The sequence below is a fragment of the Chanodichthys erythropterus genome, chromosome 12 (genome assembly GCF_024489055.1).
Source record: "Chanodichthys erythropterus isolate Z2021 chromosome 12, ASM2448905v1, whole genome shotgun sequence".
In the NCBI taxonomy this organism is placed as follows: Eukaryota; Metazoa; Chordata; class Actinopteri; order Cypriniformes; family Xenocyprididae; genus Chanodichthys; species Chanodichthys erythropterus.
This window is the reverse complement of record NC_090232.1, coordinates 16,061,998-16,082,769: the sequence shown is the minus strand read 5'-3', so window position 1 is coordinate 16,082,769 and position 20,772 is coordinate 16,061,998. Positions and strand designations below refer to the sequence as shown.

Below are 20,772 nucleotides of genomic sequence, written 5' to 3'. Positions count from 1 at the left end.
CTAATGTAGAAACATAAATACATTCTTTAATTAAAAATGCTAAACGTTTTCTTTTACGGATTGGGTTAGGATTCATTACATTTACATTAAAAAAAAAAAAAAAAAAAAAAAAAAATAAAGAAAGAAAAGAAAATTGCATAGTATGTCTTTATTTAAATTCATTTCTCCTGATCTCCTGTATAAACATCACGCGCATTTACGATTTGCTCTCGTAACCTGCAACCCTAGGCGCGAGCGCTTGATGTTGCTAAGAGCAACTTGGCTTCTCTTCTGTAATAAAACAGTACGCAGACAGTATCTCCTCTCATAAAAGTTTTTCAGCATTGTACTACACGGAACTTTAGATATTCAAGCCATTTTAGAGCTGAGTTCGATGCGTAATTGATCGAATTTAATCTCTTTTCTTAGTGCGTAACGCACGTTGGAAGAGGGCTTCCCAGGAAAGTTGACTTAAACATTTCAGTCAGGATGTCCACGGTGGCTTCTGTACGGCTCCCGGCCATTCAACACCCTTCATCAAGACTTGGAGATCCAGATCTCATCTCTCTCCGGGGTTTTTCCACAGACTGCGGCAGAGAACAGAGATGTTGGATGCCTCAAAGAGGAGCCAGACCTCAGTCTCCAGGGACGGAGAGCCTGGATTCTGCTTTTCGCAGTGAGAGCAGCAGAAGTGATAGAAGTTCTCTGATGGAGAAAGGAAAAAGAGGAGGATTAGATATTCCAGAACAAATCCCCGAGGGAGACGAGGTCATCCACGACCAGGATAAAGCCAAACTGCCTGCCTTCCGTGAGTCACTAGCCTGACATTTTTGCAGTTTGTTAGTATGAAAGGGCTGTACCACCTACAGCTGCAGATAATGGAATGGTAATGTTGTGTGAAGGTCTGGCTGTCGGATAAATCAACATTTCAGCTCCTGAAACAGGGGAGGACAAATAAATTGCTGACTGTAAAACATCTATATCTTTCAACACAACATTTCGAGTAACTTTTAGTCATGAAAATCTGATTTTGGTATATATATATATATATATATATATATATATATATATATATATATATATATATATATATATATATATATATATATCAATAAAGGAAAACCAGTTCTTGCTGCTTAACCACCATAATTCGTAAATTTCATAAATATTCAGGCTGTCACGTATTCAACCACAGGAGGGCGCTGTCTCATCAGAGGAATGAATTGTCTAGTGATCAGTGGAACTTGAGTATCTTCTTGTTTAGTTTCAAAGACTTGAGCATTTAGAGCAACAGTATCCCGCAGGAACATGTACGGGTCTATAAAATAATATTTTTAAAAATATATTTTATATACAAATATTTTTAATTTACACAATCCTGTTGTGATGACAAAAAAGTTTGGAAAGTTTTTGATATTTACCTTGGTCCCCCATTCAAGTAAATAGCCTAATGGATGTATTAAACATAGTAATTTGTATGCATGCTTGTCTGGTTTGTGTGTTTGGTATAGGTCACAGGGCGGCATCAGAGAATCGATCCATTAGTAGGGTTTCTCATTTGACATTCTCCAGCACTGGTCCATGGATGACAGATCAAACTGATCAGGTATTACACACATTTACTTATTGGTCACAAATTTTTCATTTAAATGTAAGTACATAGTAGTTAAAGACACCTAATATAAAGTGGGACATACTGTGTAATCATATGTTTATGATTATTGGATTAAAAGATGCAGCGGTTTATACAGTAGCCCCAAAAGTTGTATTTATGAACCAGTATTTGAACACTTAAGACATGAATATCATTAAGTTTGATAATAAAATATCAAAGTAGCCTATAATTTAATTTAAATAAATGGTTAGCTTTTATATTATAAAATATTATTAATACTTATTAATACTGTGTACTGTAAATAAAGACAAACACTAAAGGTCAAAAGTTTGTAGTATTTAAGATTTTTTTAAAATGTTTTTTAAGGTATCTTATGCTCACCAAGGCTGCATATTAAATTCAGTTAAAGCTGTAATATTGTGAAATATTATTCATTTGAAGTAATTTGTCTATTCACCAAAGAATGCTGAAAAAAATTATCAATTTTTCCACAAAAATATTAAGCAGCAAAATCTGTTTTCATTGATGATGATGATAATAAGGGTCATTATTAATTTTTGAGCACTAATAATTGATAATAATTTAACACCAAATCAGTATATTAAAATGTATGATGTGATTCTACAGACTGGAGTAATGACTGCTGAAAATACAGCTTTGCTATCAAAGGAGTAAATTAAAATACATTAAAACAGTTCTGCTAAACTGTATATTTAACAATATTACTGTTTTTACTGTATGTTTGATCAAATAATTGGCGAGGACTTCTTTCAAAAACATAAAAAATATAAATTATTCCAAACTTTAAAAAAATATATATATATAATTAATGTGATGAAGTCCACCTTTGCTTACTATATTAAGACACCTGTGTGAACTTAGGTTCATCTGACTTCATACATTCACTCCAACTGTGGACCAGTTAAAAATGATGGCCAAAAAAAAAGGACAAGACAAGTGAAATTAGAGCTGAGAAAAAGTGGTTGGAGTTTGCAGCCTGGTTTAATATTTTATTTAATGCAGTTTAAAAAAACAAAAACAAAAAAAAAGCATTTTAATTAACATATGGTTTGGAGCCACTGTGCACAAGTTTGCATAGGTCTCCATGCACAATGTGATTCAGAGTTTAACTCTAGTGCAGTGCATTAATACCGGCATATTCTCAAGTATCCCCATGTGCTTTCCTCTCAATGAGAGTGTTGCTGGCCTGTGTTCCTCCATTTGACATCAAAGCCTGGCATTATCCCATTGAGAAAGAAAGCTACTGCTCATGTAGAATAAAACACAAGAACTGATAAAATCTCAGCTGCAGCTCAGTGGTTAACACCAAAGTATAACCGAGTTTACCCAGGAGAGACATTAGCAAAGAGTGATAAAGAGGAGAAGGGGGGAGTATATGTGCAAATGGGCATGTGAGAGAGAAAGTCCTGCAAATCTGCAGGTGTCTGTCTTCTGGAGGGGGTGTTGTGTGTGATTAACCCTGCCAGTCTTATCCCTGGGGTCCTGTCTGTCTGACCGACTGAACCCAGCACACAGGCCCCCTCGACTCCGCCTGGTCACGAGAGCTGCCTTAGTCACACAGTGGGGGTACACACACACATACACACACACACACCCGTCACAAGAGTCAGAGTGGGTGTATGGATGAACACTCAACCCCTCCATCCCATCCCGCTCACAAAAGACACTTGAAATGCTGTCACTCATCATATTTAATACATTCAGAAGCCGTACTTTAAAATCTTTCGGTTAGTGCTGTTTTCAAATGAATCTGCATGATTAATATTACATGGAAATATGATATCTCAGATATTACACAGAGTCTAGAATGATCAGTCTATGTTGTAGAAATATGAGTAATCACCAGGGAGAAAATAAAAAAACAAAATCAATCTGCAACATATATACTGCAGAAAAGAGTACTAAAGTGTTTCACCTTTACGTTTTTTGCGTACAGGCGACAACATTATCAAAACGATCCCAGTTCACACAGATCTGTGAAAGTGACTAAAAATGCTGTATTATGCCAGACCAGTAGTTGGCGATGTCACTTTGTAAAGAAACACTACTCACCTATTGAATGTACACTTATTAATACACATTCGCATGATGTCACAGTTTTCACAAATTCACATTTTTGTAGTTTACACGGAGATGATAATGGTTTCGTTTTCAAAAACATTCACTTTGATTTTCAGGCCCCCAAAATGCCGTTGTCATGTAAATTAACGGCCAAAATGCAGTGTCCTGTAAACAGCCCCCAAGATCCCGTTTCCACTAGTGCATTTTCATTTTAAAATGCATAACTTTTGCTATGGTTACATTTGTCGTTTACACTACTCCTGCATTTTCGACCATAGAAAACTGAGACTTTCGAAAACGCTGCAGAGCCCATTTTAGTTTGAAATCACTGGGGTTGCGTTTTTTAGTGCATACTAGGGGCTAAATATCATGTTATTTGGGGTTGCTCCAACCTGCAGACATGAAAAACAACCCGCAGCAACGTGTTGTTAAAGTAGCCCAATTCTGTGGGAAAACTGCGGACTTGGCAGCATATTGCTAGACAAGACAAAACAGAACATGATCATGACAGAATTATTCTAACAAGCTGGTTCTTTGTAGTGAATAAAAAAACAAACAGACCAGTGTTTTTCAATTCTTGATTGTCAAATTATTTATAAAAAATAAATAAATAAATAAATAAATATAGACCTATAACTTTCCGTTTTTTGTACATCATTGTTGTGTAAACATAGTTTTCAATGTCATTGTTTTGTCGTAGTTCTAGTCATTCATTAGTTGCCATAGTCCCTGATTAGTGTCACACCTGTTTCCTGTTACATTAATTACCTTCCTCTGTGTTTTTAAGCCTTCAGTTCTCCTCTGTTCTTCATCTTGTGTTAACATTATGTTTGGCTTGTGTTATACTATCACTCCTTGTGTTGATTAAAATGTCTATTATTATCTTTCATTCTAGTCACACACCTTCATTGGATTATCTACACAGCCTACACATGAAATATTTGTTCAGGAATTGATTGACTCATATGAGTCTTTTATTCAGGAATCTGACTATATTGGTCACACTATGTGTTTTTGATTCTCATAAGAATCATTTGTTTGGAAATCTGTCAACCCTGGTTGTCCTTTGTTTTTGATTCACTAAAAAAAAAAAAAAAAAAAAAAAACAGTTCACAAAGAAATCATTTGTTTGAATGCATTACTTTTATTTGTGTCATTTAATGTGTGTATAATAATGTCCAGAAAAGAAAAGTAAAAATAAAACTGCAACATATTAGCAGCAACATATTAGCAGCAAAGAGTAAGTAAAACACACACATTTTTTTTTACTTATTTTTTTTGTGAATTTTGCTTTAAACATATGAAAAACATATCAACATCTTGCATCAAAAATGTGTTTATTTTGGCTTTTGCATCAGTGTAACTAATATACCAAATTTATTTCATTTAAAGCTGGAAGATAAGCTAAAAGAGCGTATTCAAACTACTGGAGCTCTGACACTCAAAATTATGTTCAAGAACAACCACCCTGATGGCAAACCTCTGGTCAACAGGTGAAAACACAGGCACACACAGATTTACAGTATAGAAAATGTTTCCATTTTCTTATGGTTTGTTCTTTTCCAAGATCTGTTTTACTTGAAATCCTCACAAAGTTCCTGAGGCAGCCTGTCACAGCTAAACAGCTGAAAGACCTTCTATGCCGGTAAGTAATGACAATGCTCTAACAACTCTCAAAATAAAAGTTATGTTGTTCATTGTCTAATTAGTAGTGTTTCGAGATACATATATTGAAAAAAAAATCCTGCCTTACTTTTTCTGTGTAGTCTGCACCTCTCTGACCGAGTGCTTATCAGTTTTGAGGAGTTTTATGGTGCCCTGAAAGACCCAAGTTCCAATAAAAGTAACCCTGCAGGTCCTCTTACAATTCCTCAGACACTGGCCCTGCTGAGAGGACCTGCGCACAACAGGTGAGATCTCTGCAGTCCTGACACTCTAAAGTATTTTTGGTCGTTAACTTGAGCAGAATGTCATATTGAATGTATTCTTTGTTGTTATCTGGTCGAAAGTGGAAATTAAAATATCAAAATTCTATATATAAAAAAAAAAAAAATCAACATCAATAACATCTGCTTGTTAACAGCAGGTGTTCATCACTAATGCTCAATCATCACTTAATTAATTAATTATCTCATTAACTCTGCTTCAGTGTTACTTTAACACTATTTAAAGAGGGACCATATGTACTCTGAGCAGAGTTTATTTAACTCTGGTGATTTTGCTCTGTGATAGTCCAGTTCCTTTCATAGTTTGTTTCACTCTACTTGTCAGTGCTTTCCAATGGCTCTTTCTGCAGGTTATATTGTTACGCCAGTATGTGGCAGCAAGTGAGTGGCAGCAATTGTGGCGCCAGATATGACACGTGTCTTTTGCTAGTGTCAGCCCGAATCAGTTATCATTTTCACGTGTTGCGTCACTTTGTTTAAATAGCAAATGCATTTGAGCCCATTTGTGTGTCCATGGGCATGCTGGTCTGATAACGAGGTGTGTTCATGTGCATTGTTGGCGGCTTCGGACATTGCTATTTTGAGGTAACTGAAATAGACTGTGTCATGTAGACAAGTCAATGACGCAATATTTATTTATTTATTTATCTATTTATTTTAATAATATTTATGTTATTTAAAGAGCGTGTTAGTAATGTGCCCTATAGGCGGGTGCACAATGTGCATACACTCTGCTTATTACAAACACAAGGACACGCAGCAGCACGCAAACATGCCAAATATTAAAAATAATAGGATTACAATGTAAAATATTATTGTGTGCATACAGATAAAAATGCTTTGGTGGAATTCAGCTTTTCCAGTAGATGGTCTGCTCGTGCGCAACCTTGTGAGCAGATCCATTTCCCCGCTAGAGAAGCATTCAGTTTTTCAGTTTTTCCGCTTGCAAATTCCGCCATGCAAATAGCGAATTCGCCATGGCGCGAGCACAACTGGCTTTTAAAGGAAATGAGAGATGAGACTCTGATTGGTTTATTGCATGTTACGCCCAAAACACACTTATTAGTCATTAAGAGAATAAGGACAACCCTTTTAGACCATGCGCCGGGCGCACCAACCATTTTTCTCGTCGTTAAACTTGCAGAAGTGGATTCGGAAATGCCTTAAGTGCATGTGCGCCATGCGCTTCAGACCATGCGCTTAGATCATTAAAATAGGGCCCTTTGAATCATTCACTCAACTGATTTGTTTAAGAGGTACATTCAGGGAAAAAAACATACTGCTTAGACTACTAGCAGTTGCTTGACATGCAATTCTAGTTTTGCTTTGGTTGGAACTATTTTTGTTGGTGGAGAAAAACGCAAGAATGCATTTAAAATATTGTGTCTAAAGCGTAAGTTAACTTCATGTTTATTGAACGGTTGTATAGAAGCATACACTTTCTCATTTGATTTGTGCTGTTGGTCCAGATGCTTTGTGATTACTTCTGCTGGTATTCAGAACAACAGCAAGAATGCAATATTGCATTATATATAGAGGCTACTTTATTGTTGTCAAACACGCCCAGTTATGAACTACATGTGGTTTTTTGTGCTAAAATTTTGAGAACATTATTAAAGACCAGATCATTTTATACGAACATTCTATTAACGTTACTGCAAGAATTTTTGTTCATAACTTTAAGAGAACTTTGACAGAATGTTATCCAAATGTTCTGAGAATGTTCCCTGTTAGCTGAGTAGTCATTCCTGGCCCCCTGTTTGAGAACCATTGATCTAGCATCATTCATAGATGCCATTTGGTTCAATATTTTGTATCATTCAGACATTCAGATATTTTAAGTGTAGCTTAAGTCTAAGCGTAAGCCTACAAATACATTTTGGGGTCACTGTATGATGATTATTGAATCTAAACTGTAAACAAAACAAAACAGAAGTCATCACACAAACACTACTTTAGAAAGACATGATGATTCAGAAACAGAGAATGTGAACTGCTCGCGCTCAAAAGTTCACCAGCAGGGAGTGAGAGAGCAGCTCAGAGCACGTCTTGTGCTCGGGGTGAACAGAAAGCAAAAGGATGATCAGGAAAGCAGCTTACTGCTCTGCCACCCCCTCTGTTTCTCCCTGTCTGTACTACTGCTACTATTGTATCTAACTGTTTAAAGAAGCAATGGAATACAATGAGGTTGTAGAGGGAGTGCGAAAGTTTGGTTGGTGTGTGTGTGTGTGTGTCGTACTGATTGCATAGGACCTGGTCAGACCAAGACACACTCCAGCCGTGAGCAAAAAAAAAAAAAAAAGAAATCTCTGTGACTAATCTCATACATTTTCCCTCTCTTTCTTACAGACACATTGATTATGAGTGTCCAAGTGAGAGATGGTAAAGATAGGATGAGGGAAAGAAAAAAGACTGAATAAAAAGACAGCAAGAGAGGGATAAAGATGAAAGAGCAACAGGAAAAGAAGAGAAATGTGGCACAGATAAAAAATGCGCAAAAGGCAGATTTATGGGTCCAAAAAGGTTGAAAATAGAAAGAAAGGATAAGTAGAAGAGATGAAGGGACGTAATAGAGAAGCATTTAAGCTCTTGCTCTCTTCCTCCTCACATGTATGATTGACAGTGTGTGTATGTGTGCACACACACACACACACACACACACACACACACACTCACACTCAGATAAAAATTAATAAAAGTTAAGCATGTTTATGATCTATAATTCTTTATTTTGGTAACTTACAAAATTGTTTTAGGGGGAAAAAGTATAATAAACTATGTGCTACTACTATCAAAACTATGCTTTTAACTTGTGAAATTTATTTTTTTATTTTATTTTAGCTGCTTGTCTATTTAACCCTTAAATGCATGACTGTTTCGCCAATCACTCTTACATATTCGGGTCGTTATCGACCCGGATCAGTATCTAACATGGAAGGATCTCTACCTGTCGCGATAATATAAAACTCCTCTGATATTAGAGTAACAATTACAGAAGAATAAAATAAATCGTATTTTGTTACCTTTTGGAGCTTGAAAGGGCTCATTCTGAGCAGATGTTTTATGCCATCATCACTGTCCTCATCAGAGCTCATTTCCCAGTACATTCAGCAAATAATGGGCTAGTTTTATGTTTCTGGTCAACGAATATGAGCCCATTCGCGATCTCAAACGTATTCTCAAAACTATTTCACTATTTTCATCTTCAAAATCAATATTTCGATCACTAACAGCTTCACCAGATCCATCCAGTAACAGTTACAGTCATATTTGATGCGTTCAGTACTTACTCTGCAGTAAATCACTGAGCCATTTCATGTTGTTATTATTATTTCGTTTTCTGTTTGATTGAGTCGTCACTTCAGCATTGTGTATCAGACACTGCCACCTTGTGGAATAAAGGTGAATCGCACTTATTCCGTCATCTAAGATTAAATTATTGTTGTGCAGAAAAATATATGTACACTCATACACACCTCGGGTCGTTTGCGACCCTATACAATTTTTACAAAAAATGAATACAAAAATAGGCATTCTTTTATGATTTTATGATTTTTTTCTTGTTATATTCTTTATAATGAATTGATTGAGGAATACCAAGAAAGTTGATGTCTAACTTTAAAAAATTAACGAGGAGGAGGGTAGTGAATGACGTCCCGGGTCACAAAAGACTCGAGGTATGCATTTAAGGGTTAAATCTTTTATGTCTTCAATATAATGAATAAATAAATAAATAAATGATTTTCAGTATGTCAATATTTTGAACGTTTAATAATAATGCTGTCACAGCATACACCATTAAAAAAAATTTAGGTCTTTTTTTTATATTATTTTTTGTATCATATTATAATGATTTCTGAAAATGTAGCTTTGCACAGAAATAAATTACTTCTAAAAATATATCAAAATATTTCACAATATTAATATATGGTATAACAGTATTACTGATTTTACTGTATTTTGGTCAAATAAATGCAGACATGGTGAGCATAAAAGTTTTCCTTCAAAAACATTAATAAATCTTACTGATCCCAAAACTTTCAAACAATAGTGCATACACATGAAAACATAAGCTTCCGAGTTTCTGTTTGCCCTGATTGTGAACCCATTTCTCCACTGCAGGTTTCTGGATTGTGTAGAGGTTTTGTGCAAGTCAGACAATTTTACTGAAAGCTGGATTTCTGCCCCAGAGTTCAGAAATATTCTCAATAAGCTCAAACTTCACTTGAAAGATCCTGATTTTGAAAAATTATGGAAAAGGTTTGAATTTATTATTTTGTGCATGCATTATATATGAAACATACCATCAAATCACATGCAGATATTTTTTTTTTAAATATAATTTTCTATTAAAAAATTCAATAAATAATAATTTTTTTAAACAGGCTAGATGTGGATGGACTTGGAGCAGTTAAACAGACTATTTTTCTGAAGAAATTGGGATTGAGCAGAAGGATTGAACCAAACAATGAGAAAAACTATCAGCCTTCCATTAATGCTAAAGCTGAGGAGACAAAAGGTAAAGTTACCTGTTACCTAATGATATAGAATTTGTTTTGTGAGCTACATTTTTCTGCTTTATAAAGTATTCTCATCTGTCAGTTACAAAATGATCATTAATCAAATGAAAAAATGATAGCAGTTTCATTTTGCTTTATATTGATGTGCATTTGAGTAACAGTCGACCTATAGAGGGTGCTGTGGTCCTGTTTCTTTATGGTACTAAAAATGATTTAGACTTTGCTTGGTCTAATTTGAACTAATCAGAAGATTAGTAAATGAATCCTGATCCATCATCAAACAGTTTTCATTTTCTTCTAATACATAATTTTCTGTCATTCCTCCCTCTTCACTGCAGCTCCTGCTAGGACACTCTCTAATGCAGAAGAGGAGCGTCACACATCTATCGCCATAGAAACATGGCTGAAGGACAGATTCAGGAAAGGAGTTCAGAAGATGAAAACAGAGTTTGATCAACTGGATCCCGAGAGCATCGGGAAGGTAACAAACAGCACTGGACTTCAAAAACAGGCTGGTACCAAAATGTTTATCATACTGATATCATACTTTGATTTATTGTTTGCAGGTGAGGGGTGCAGACTTTCTGCAGGTGTTAGGGAAGTTTGGCCTGCATCTGAAGAGAGAGCACCTGGGTCTGTTTCTATCTCGGTGTGGTCTGAAACTTAAAAAGGGCTGCGTGCAGTACTTGAACTTTCTGCGCACCTTTCAGGACAGAAGTTCAGATGGCATAACTCACAAGATCATCTCCAACCCAAAACACCGGTCAGATTTACAACATAGCAACATCCTAAATACAAAATTCGGTCCCACTTTATATTAAATGGCCTTAACTACTATGTACTTACATCAAAAAATAAGTACAATGTACTTATTGGGTTCATATTGAATTGCAAAACACTTTTGCTGCTATTGAGGTGGGGTACGGGTAAGGTTAGGGAAAGCTTTGGTGGTATGGGTAGGTTTAAGGGTAGGGGTGAGGTGTAAGGCAGGGATGGACAACTCCGGTCCTGGAGGGCCAGTGTCCTGCAGAGTTTATCTCAATCCCTGATAAAAACTCACTTGCCTATAACTTTCTACTAATCCTAAAGACCTTGATTAGCTGGTTCAGGTGTGTTTGATTAGGGTTGGAGCTAAACTTTACTAGACACTGGCCCTCCAGGACCGGAGTTGTCCATCCCTGGTGTAAGGGATGGGTCAACAGTGTAGTTATAAATGTAATTACAGAAATTAATTACAGATGTAATTACATGCAGGTGTTTTTAAAATATAAGTACATTGTAAAAACATGTATGTACACAATAAGTGCATTGTATCAAATGATTAATGTATATGTAAGTACATAGTAGTTAAGGCCACTTAATATAAAGTGGGTCCCAAAATTCTGACATGAAACTCTAGATGGCGCAGGGTAATAGGTCCTTTAACTCATCCTGCTCATAATCACATCATTATCTATAGGACACAGCTGATTGGTTCCTGTATCAGTAGGCAATGAGCTTGCGCGCTCAATCTTGAAATACATGGGTAGCATTTGCCTTAGCAGTGCAGCGTGCTTTCAGAAACCCTCCACCTTCCCCAGCTCCACCTGTATAGATCTGCTATGGATAAGTAATTTACACTATATTGTACAGCAGCACCACATCTTACTTGTTCACAGCATTGTCGTGTAAGTATTGGCAGTAGCAAGCCCCGTATTTGCTCAGATCTATTCCACCAAGACCAAAGATATCAACATTGTCATACCCATTACCATGCCAAACACCTCAAGAGTTGTCATAACATTTATTAATATTAATATTTTTATATTTATTCATATGGAGCTTTGATCTCTCCAGGTTCAATTACAACACCTGCATTTTTTTTATTAGTAAAGAGGCAACTCTTTTTTTCGCTTACTAAAATTTAATAAACATAAAAAGAAATATCCTACATTTATAGGAGTCTCATGACTTGTATTTTTCTAAATCATCATACCCTTGAGTTTTATTCTTAAGAACATGAATGAGAATTATTATTTTTTAATGTTTAGGGTATATTGAGTTACTCTCCATCTCCAATATTTTCAAGAATTTATGTGCATGCCTTAAGCCACACTTAATGACTAGCTACAACATTCTAAGACTGAGCTCAGCACACAAAGACTGTTTCCTTCGACTGAAGCCAATTTAAATACACAGAATTTAAACACCGAATGCAACTGTCTCTGACTCGGCATGATCAGTCGTAAGTATCAAATTACATTCATAATCAGCCTTACAATCGTTAAGTGTGTCCCCGGCTTTAAGCTGCATTCACACAGTGATTAAATCACATAGATGCATAGAGATATAAATAAATATTCCACATTCAAGTGGATTAATACTGTATGCCAGTTGCCTTAAAGTTGGAATATACTACATGACTTTTAAAATCTTAACAGATTTTAAAACACTAACCCCCAGTTTCACAGTATTTAAGCTGTTTTACCATTGCAATTTTTTTGTGTCAAGATCCACACCAGTAACGTTTTTTTCAAGGGCACATTTATAAAAGCTACTTAAATGCCCTAACCGAACTAAGACCTAATCCTGGCTTAGTCTGCATCATACACTTGCTGACTTTGTAAATAGTTACAGAAGAAAAACAGGGCATCATACAAAAAACGACTGAGGATCATACACTACCAGACTTTCACTACAAGACTTTCACAGTCATTAAAGCCAAGCACACATTTAACGACTAGCTAAAACATTCTGAGACTGTGCTCAACATACAGCGGTTGTTTCCTGCGACTGAAGCAGATTTAAATACTTACACATGGAATTTGAACACCGACTGTAATCGCAGACTGAACGCAACTGGCTCTGACCGGACGCGATCAGTCATAAGTATCAATTTACATTCATAATCAGCCTTACAATTGTTCAGTGTGTGCGCGGCTTAAGACGAATAGAACAAAGTCATACAGAAACACATGCCTTGTTGCTAGGAGACGTGTGACAAATTAAAACAATATGTGTTCTAGAATCAGCATAAAATATCAATCATGTTTGATATCCTCCAGCTGTCTGTGACCATCATACTCTATATGACAATCACTTCACTACATGACAAATACAACTGAATATTAACCAAAATCTGTGTAAATCCATCTAAATACTTATTAGAATTTTGTGTGTAAACAAAGTACAAATCTTTGTACACTACCATTCAAAAGTTCGGGGTCAGTAAGATTATTATTATTTTAAAGTAATTGATATTTTTATTTAAGAAGGATGCATTAAATTAATTAAATTTACATTTTACAGTGTTAAAAATATTTCAAATAAATGCAGTTCTTTTGAACTTTATATTTATCAAAGAATTCTGAAGAACAATGTATCACGGTTACCACACAAATATTAAGCAGGTAAATATTAAAGGGTTAGTTCACCCAAAAATTAAAATTCTGTCATTTTTTACTTACCTTCATGCCGTTCCACACCCGTAAGACCTTTGTTAATCTTCAGAACAAAAATTAAGATATTTTAGTTGAAATCTGATAGCTCTGTGAGGCTTCCATAGGGAGCAATGGACACTTCCTCTCTCAAGATCCATTACTGTACTAAAAACATATTTAAATCGGTGCATGTGAGTACAGTGGGTCAATATTAATATTATAAAGCGACGAGAATATTTTTGCCAAAAAAACTAAATAACAACTTATTTAGTGATGGCCGATTTCAAAACACTGCTTCAGGAAGCATCGGAGCATAAACGAATCAGTGTATAGAATCTGCTGTTCGGAGCGCCAAAGTCACATGATTTCAGCCGTTGGCAGTTTGACACACGATCTGAATCATGATTCGACACACTGATTCATTGTGCTCCGAATCTTCCTGAAGCAGTGTTTTGAAATCGGCCATCACTAAATAAGTCGTTATTTTGTTTTTTTGGCGCACCAAAAATATTCTCGTCGCTTTATAATATTAATATTGAACCACTGTACTCACATGAACTGATTTAAATATGTTTTTACTACCTTTATGGATCTTGAGAGAGGTGTCCATTGCTCCCTATGGAGGCCTCACGGAGCCATCGGATTTCTACTAAAATATCTTAATTTGTGTTCTGAAGATTAACACATTTCTTATGGGTGTGGAACGGCATGAGGGTGAGTAATAAATGACAGAATTTTCATTTTTGGGTGAACTAACCCTTCAAGCAGCTCAACTGTTTTCAACATTGATGATAATAATAATAATAATAATAATAATAATAAATGTTACTTTAAGACTGGAGTAATGATGCTGAAAACTCATCTTTGCAGTCATGAACAAATTACATTTTCTAATATATTAAAATGGATTAAAAAAAAAATGTACCAGTATTTTACAATATTACTGTTTTTACTATATTGTTTTGATCAAATAACTTTAATAGAGTTTAAAATCTTACTGACACTTTTGAATGGTGGTGTATATGGTGGGAATATAACAACATACAATATTGTTTCTGATAAGTGTAGATAATTCTGTCATCAGTAACAGAGCAGTGTGGAAACAGAAACTCTTTTCTCTGCTTACACAGAGCTCAAATTACACAGAAGCATCCAGAGAAAGTGATCTTTAAGCCTTGTAGTCAAACTCTTTCCATTTCTAACAAGCTTACGGCCCATAGTTCTTCCCTGCCCTGGGTCACCCAGCACACAGGGATGAGTAAACAGCAGCTGAACACTAGGCCTAGACTGGCTGTGTTTGGTTTGATTAGGGTGGTCCACAGCTTAAAGGATTGGCAGATGAATAAAATGGGCCAGGCAAACAGTTACAATGTATAAAACCTTTCACCATGGTGACAATATACAGTGGCCCCAAAAAGCATTTCGACTCTTAAGCCACATTTTGCAATCAATGAATTTCATTGCTATACATAACAAAATATTAGATTTAATGCAGTCTGTAAACAAAAGATGATATACATTTTCTCTGAACTAACTTCATTTTATATATTTTTGTAAGTATTTTATTATTATTATTATTTTAATCAAATGCTTCCAGGGTTATTGTAGTGGATGTTTGAACCTTTTTCTTTTTTCTGTAGGTTTCATTCTGATGAGAACCTCAGTTGTGCTTCCACTTTCAGTGCCATAGAGGCCAAATTAACTCGCCTGTTTCAGTCAGAATACCTCTCCCTCCTCCAGACCTTTCAGTGAGTACAATCCCATTCTCTTTCTCCCTCTCTCTTTCTTCCTTCTACTCTTTCTCCTCTTTTCTCCTTGTGAACAAGAACCCATTAACACCATCTAAATTGAGAACAGGTATCTTTTCTCTCTCTTTTAACACGGAAGATGTTTTACTACCTTTCGGGTCAAAGGTTGGCAGGTTTTTTTTGGTCTCTTTAATTATACCTTTGCGTTGTTACTAAGAACCTCATCACGGAAACCCTTCTGCTCAAATTAACTCCAAATCCTCTAACTTGAAGCATCTCTCTTGAGTTTGAAAAGCCCTTTCTCTTACTTACCTACAGCTTATGCCTTTAGCAAATGCTCCATTATACTTTTTGAGAAGAGAATGCAATTTAATTTACAAATATATGTGTGTCTTTCTCTTTGTGTATGTATTTGTATAGGAACATTGACAAGTTTAACAAAGGGATTGTTAGTAAAGAAGAGTTTAGAGCTGCTATGGAGAGCAGGTAAATGCTTTATCTTTCATATCTTTCATAAAATCATTTTCTCTTTAATGTCTGTCATGGAACACCTTAGATTTGTGGAGTTTGAATGCAGCTTCCAAAACAAAACTAACTGATAATTAAGCTGCATGATTATTGTAGGCAGAAAATGTTTGAAATCACACGTTAACATGGTCTGATCGAGTGTCACTTTCAGCATATTTAATTTAAAACTCCTGTCGTCATCATCAGCCCTCTCATTTGGTGACACAAAACACATCAAAATGGCACAAAGGGCATTTATCATAGGATTGGAACCCGGGTCCCCTTGCTTGGTAAAAACTATACCACTAGACCAGTGGTTTTCTACTATTTTTGACTCCAAGCCCTCCCAATATATTTCTGGTACTTCTGTTGTAATGACAAAGCTGATAATTTTTGAACTTTTTATTGACAGAAACTAGGTCTGACAATATATAAAAATAATTAAATGAACTAATTTTAAATAAAAAAAAATAATAAATTCCATAATTCCATTAGTTTCAGGAACAATTTTCTTTAGCGTTTTATTATTTATTATAATCTTTATATTTTATAATATATTTTTTATTACAAATTGCAATTTCTCAGCAATGTCTACCCAATAAAATATTTTAAAACATGACATAACTAGAAAAATGTAAAAATTTATCGGCATCCTAATTGTTTTATTTTCATATTTTTCATGACTTTTTGTCCTAGAGATCACATTAAAGTTCCGTCATATAACATGGTTTAAGTTGTCCAAAAATAAAAATGACAGTTACATTAAAATAAGAAATACAATGTCAGCTTACATCTTTATTTTTTAGCTGTTTTAAAGTTTGTCTTTATTTTAAGCCATCTTGTGGCCCCTGGAAGTTTGCTGAGACCCCATAGTTGAAAACCACCATACTAGACTGACATGTGTAGTTGTTAGAAAGTATTTTTTCGATCATATGTTATCTTGCTACGGGACTAAGTAAGCCATTACCTAGACTGGTGCCTCTCAAAAAAGCCCCTGCCTGATTAGAGCCTAAACTGAGTGAGAACCTAATTTACTCATATTATTGAAGTTTGAAACTCCTCTGTCTTTTCTCTCTGTCCTTTAAAACACATTTACCTCACCATAATCCTCTTTATTCGAGTATGTAGTATTGTAGTCAGTGTGGACCATGTCTGTCAGATCTGAAGAACAATCTCACATTTTTATTCATAATCTTTGATAAGTTCATTTGTCTTTATCTGTGTTTTCTGGAGCGAGTGAAGGTTGTAGTTTGTGTGAGTGAATATTTAAGGGTGTGCATACGTGTATGTAAAGTCTAATCCCTTGATTGACTGGCCAGTGTGTGTCCAGCTCTGTGCGATGCCCGGGTGAAGAGGGCAGTTGACCTTACGACCTCTTGACTCTGCAGTGTGCGAGAAGGTCAATGAGTGACGTATGCTTAAGGCCTGCTGGACTGGCCGCCCCGATGAGTGGACTCTCTGCCTGTGGTGACATCAGTGATCTCGTGCTGACCTTCCCCTGACCTTCTCCACAGGTTTGGCCTGGAGATTTCCGACCCTCAGTTTGAGCAGCTGTTGGACAGGCTCCCTCTTGACCGCCACGGAAATGTGCAGTACCCGATCTTCATGGCAGCCTTTGACACCAGGTACAGAGCCTTTTGACCGGTCATCTTAACATTTGGTATATCAATGTTAACGGCACACTAGTTTATATTTTTTATTTAATGTTGGCATCATATTGCAAGACTGAATAAAATAACACAGAGGTAGTTCTGCATAGGTCTTACAAATGTAATAAGAGGGAATTAGTAAGCTTTCAAGCTTAAAAAGATGTCTGTATCGTTTTGGGATCAGCATTAAGGCCTGTTCACACCAAGAACGATAACTTAAAAGATAACTATAACGATAACAATATTAGCGACCATACCAGCGGAAGATATCATTCTGTTTATTACAAATGTGTTGCATTTTTGTCGTTTGCCGCATTAAATGCTTGATTGTGATTGGCCATCATTGTTTTTAACGTTCATCAGCTTTTAAAAAAAACGCTCTGAAAAAGATTGCAACTATATCGTTCCTCTGTGCTGTTTTCATTATGGTTATGGTGTGGACTCTGCTATTCATTTATATTTACAATGATTTTTAGAACTATATCTTCATTACAGTTATCAGTCTTGGTGTGAACAGGCCTTTAGTTTCAAGGATCCCTAAGATTTCACTCCACAGAGCCCAAAGAAAGTAAAAAGCAATTAACTTAAAAATGGATTTTTCAATTGCATATAAAATTGATGTTTGTTTGTTTATAATATTTCAATTTATGACCATTTGTAAAAACAAGGTTCTAATTGTTCTAATAAATTTCTACATTTAATTTTAAATAGGTAAAAACTGTTTTAATTGTTTTAAAAGACTTTAGCCAAATGCTGAAAATCTAAATAAAAATATATTATGATATTCTTTGATTACAGTAAAATTACATGTCATGTCCGCAGCCTATTGTTTGCTTCAGTCTCACCAAGTAACAACCTTTCCTTTGCAAATCCTTCTTATGCATCCTTCTTAAGTGTTTTCCAGCAGTTTTCATTAAAGGAACACTCCACTTTTTTTGAAAATAGGCTCATTTTCCAACTCCCCTAGAGTTAAACAGTTGAGTTTTACCGTTTTCGAATCCATTCAGCCGATCTCCGGTTCTGGCGGTACCACTTTTAGCATAGCTTAGCATAGTTCATTGAATCTGATTAGACCGTTAGCATTGCGCTTAAAAATGACAAAAGAGCTTTGATATTTTTCCTGGAACTTTGCTGCCGTTCCATGGCTGCAGCAGGCGCAATGATATTACGCAGCGTCTCTCACAAACGTCTCCATGGTTGCAAGGCACGTTCCCTGTGCAAGCAGGGGCTCACGGGCGCTGCGTAATATCTTTGCACTGCTGCAGCCATGGAACGGCAGCAAAGTTCCTTGATTATTATGCCTGAATGAGAGTATAGTTCCTAGCCATATCAGCCTGGAAAATCACAACTTTTTATTTTCCGTCGGTCTTAGTACACGATGTAACTACAGAAGAGTCAAGTTTTAAATAGGAAAAACATCAAAACTCTTTGGTCATTTTTAAGCGCGATGCTAACGGTCTAATCAGATTCAATGAACTATGCTAAGCTATGCTAAAAGTGGTACCGCCAGAACCGGAGAACGGCTGAATGGATTCGAAAATGGTAAAACTCAACTGTTTAACTCTAGGGGAGTTGGAAAATTAGCCTATTTTCAAAAAAAGTGGAGTGTTCCTTTAAGTTTAAAAATTTGAATATTTAAAAATCTGATCAAAAGACAACACAAGCCATAATTTAAATAAAAAGCATTTGGTATTGTATTGTATTGTGTAATAGTTATTTGTGTGCGTGTGTGTGTGTGTGTGTGTGTGTGTGTGTGTGTGTGTGTGTGTGTGTGTGTGTGTGTGTGTGTGTGTGTGTGTGTGTGTGTGTGTGTGTGTGTGTGTGTGTGTGTGTGTGTGTGTGTGTGTGTTTATGGCTACAACAGTTTGCATGATTTGTATTCAGAAAGAGGGAAGAGATTAGGTCTCTCGTGACATCATGCTTTAGGGTGGCTCTTTCCTTTGCTTTTGTATTTTAGTCATTGTGCTTGACCAGTAGGATGCCAGAAAGAAATAGCCTACGTTAGCCTAAAAATATATAATGTGTGTTCTATAACACAACTTCATATAATGTGCAAGTGTATGCATAACAACTGGCTAACTGATATGATTGAAGCTAATTTGCAATTAAAATCACCCTAGAATTTAGCAAATTTAGAAGTCAGTCAGATATGCTGTTCATTTTAATTTTAAATTATATGCTTGAAAGTTGTCATGCCATAAAGTATTTTGCATGTTATCATACCAAACAAAGATCTAAACTTTGATTCAAACTCAAAATGCTTTGAACTCAAATATTGGTTATACTTTATGTTGATAGTCTACATTAGACATTCCACTAACTAAGTAAATTTGCAACTACATGTCAACTAACTCTCGTTAGAGTATTAGATTGTTAGGTTAAGGTTAGTAGAATAAGTTGACATGTACTTATAGACAATACAGGATATCTATTGGGAGACCATTAAAATAAAGTGCTAGCAGATATTAAACAGACAGTCTACCAAATCTCTAATGACTGGTAGTTGACATGTATTGTAGTTTAGTAGAATGTCTAAGGTGGACTGATCATAATGAAGTGTTACCCAATCTTTTATGCTGCTGAAAACACAGTAGTAAACCAATGATGAAATAAATTCAACACATGCATTGTCAGAGATTTCTTGCAATGAGCCCTCACATTTTATGTTTGTGTGAAGATGCTTTTGGATATGAGCATTAGATTTTGACCACCCTGGGGGACCCATGTGAACTCCCCTAACCACCTAATGAATGACCAACAATAACCAACGCAATGTAAACGTTTCTTAAATAGAAAAGGGTAATGAATTTTAATCTGCTAGAGTAGCAGCTCTGAGACATGTGGTTTTAGTGTGTGTGTGTGTGTGTGTGTGTGTGTGTGTGTGTGTGTGTGTGTGTGGGTCTAGGGTGTGTGCACGCATTAAATGGGGGCAGGGTATAAGCTTAGCTGCTCATTTTATTTTCTCTCTCAGTGTGTGTAGGGGATAAAGACCTAGAAAACCAGCCTGGCTTAGTTGACAGGTGACAAGGGTTATACTGAATGGGGATTTTGTAATACTAACAGTGGGGAAAAAGCCCATGCACCAAGGGACCTCCTGAATAGAGAGAAAGAAAACTTTAGAACTTCTATACTCGCAGAGAACAGTGAGAAAGGCCGACCATGCCTCGCCAATGACAGCTACAAACTCTCGCTCTTTCCCTTTCGCTCTGCCTCTGTCCCATGAGAAATGCTAAATCATTCATGCTAAAGCGGCCTGATCCCAGTGTCAGTAGTTCCTGTGTGGCATTTCCTCTGTTTGGGTGAAACT

General features: G+C 35.9%; 1 protein-coding gene across 1 annotated transcript; it reads left to right on the top strand.

Moving 5' to 3' along the window:
* The first annotated feature begins 468 nt into the window (after nt 1–468).
* On the top strand, nt 469–17,457 carry si:ch211-197n1.2 (EF-hand calcium-binding domain-containing protein 6). Its single transcript, XM_067404066.1, has 12 exons — nt 469–787; nt 1,491–1,585; nt 5,069–5,169; nt 5,244–5,321; nt 5,443–5,586; nt 9,745–9,882; nt 10,008–10,141; nt 10,481–10,623; nt 10,709–10,905; nt 15,202–15,309; nt 15,730–15,795; nt 17,331–17,457. Exons 1-12 carry the CDS (start codon nt 469–471, stop codon nt 17,455–17,457), a joined length of 1,650 nt encoding a protein of 549 aa, XP_067260167.1.
* Nucleotides 17,458–20,772: the final 3,315 nt, after the last annotated feature.

Coding starts and splice junctions, on each gene's coding strand:
- si:ch211-197n1.2 (XM_067404066.1), top strand. CDS start 469: ATGTCCACGGTGGCTTCTGTACGGCTCCCGGCCATTCAACACCCTTCA. Junction 5,170..5,243: donor GGCAAACCTCTGGTCAACAG/GTGAAAACACAG, acceptor TTCTTTTCCAAG/ATCTGTTTTACTTGAAATCC. Junction 10,906..15,201: donor ATCTCCAACCCAAAACACCG/GTCAGATTTACA, acceptor TTTTTTCTGTAG/GTTTCATTCTGATGAGAACC.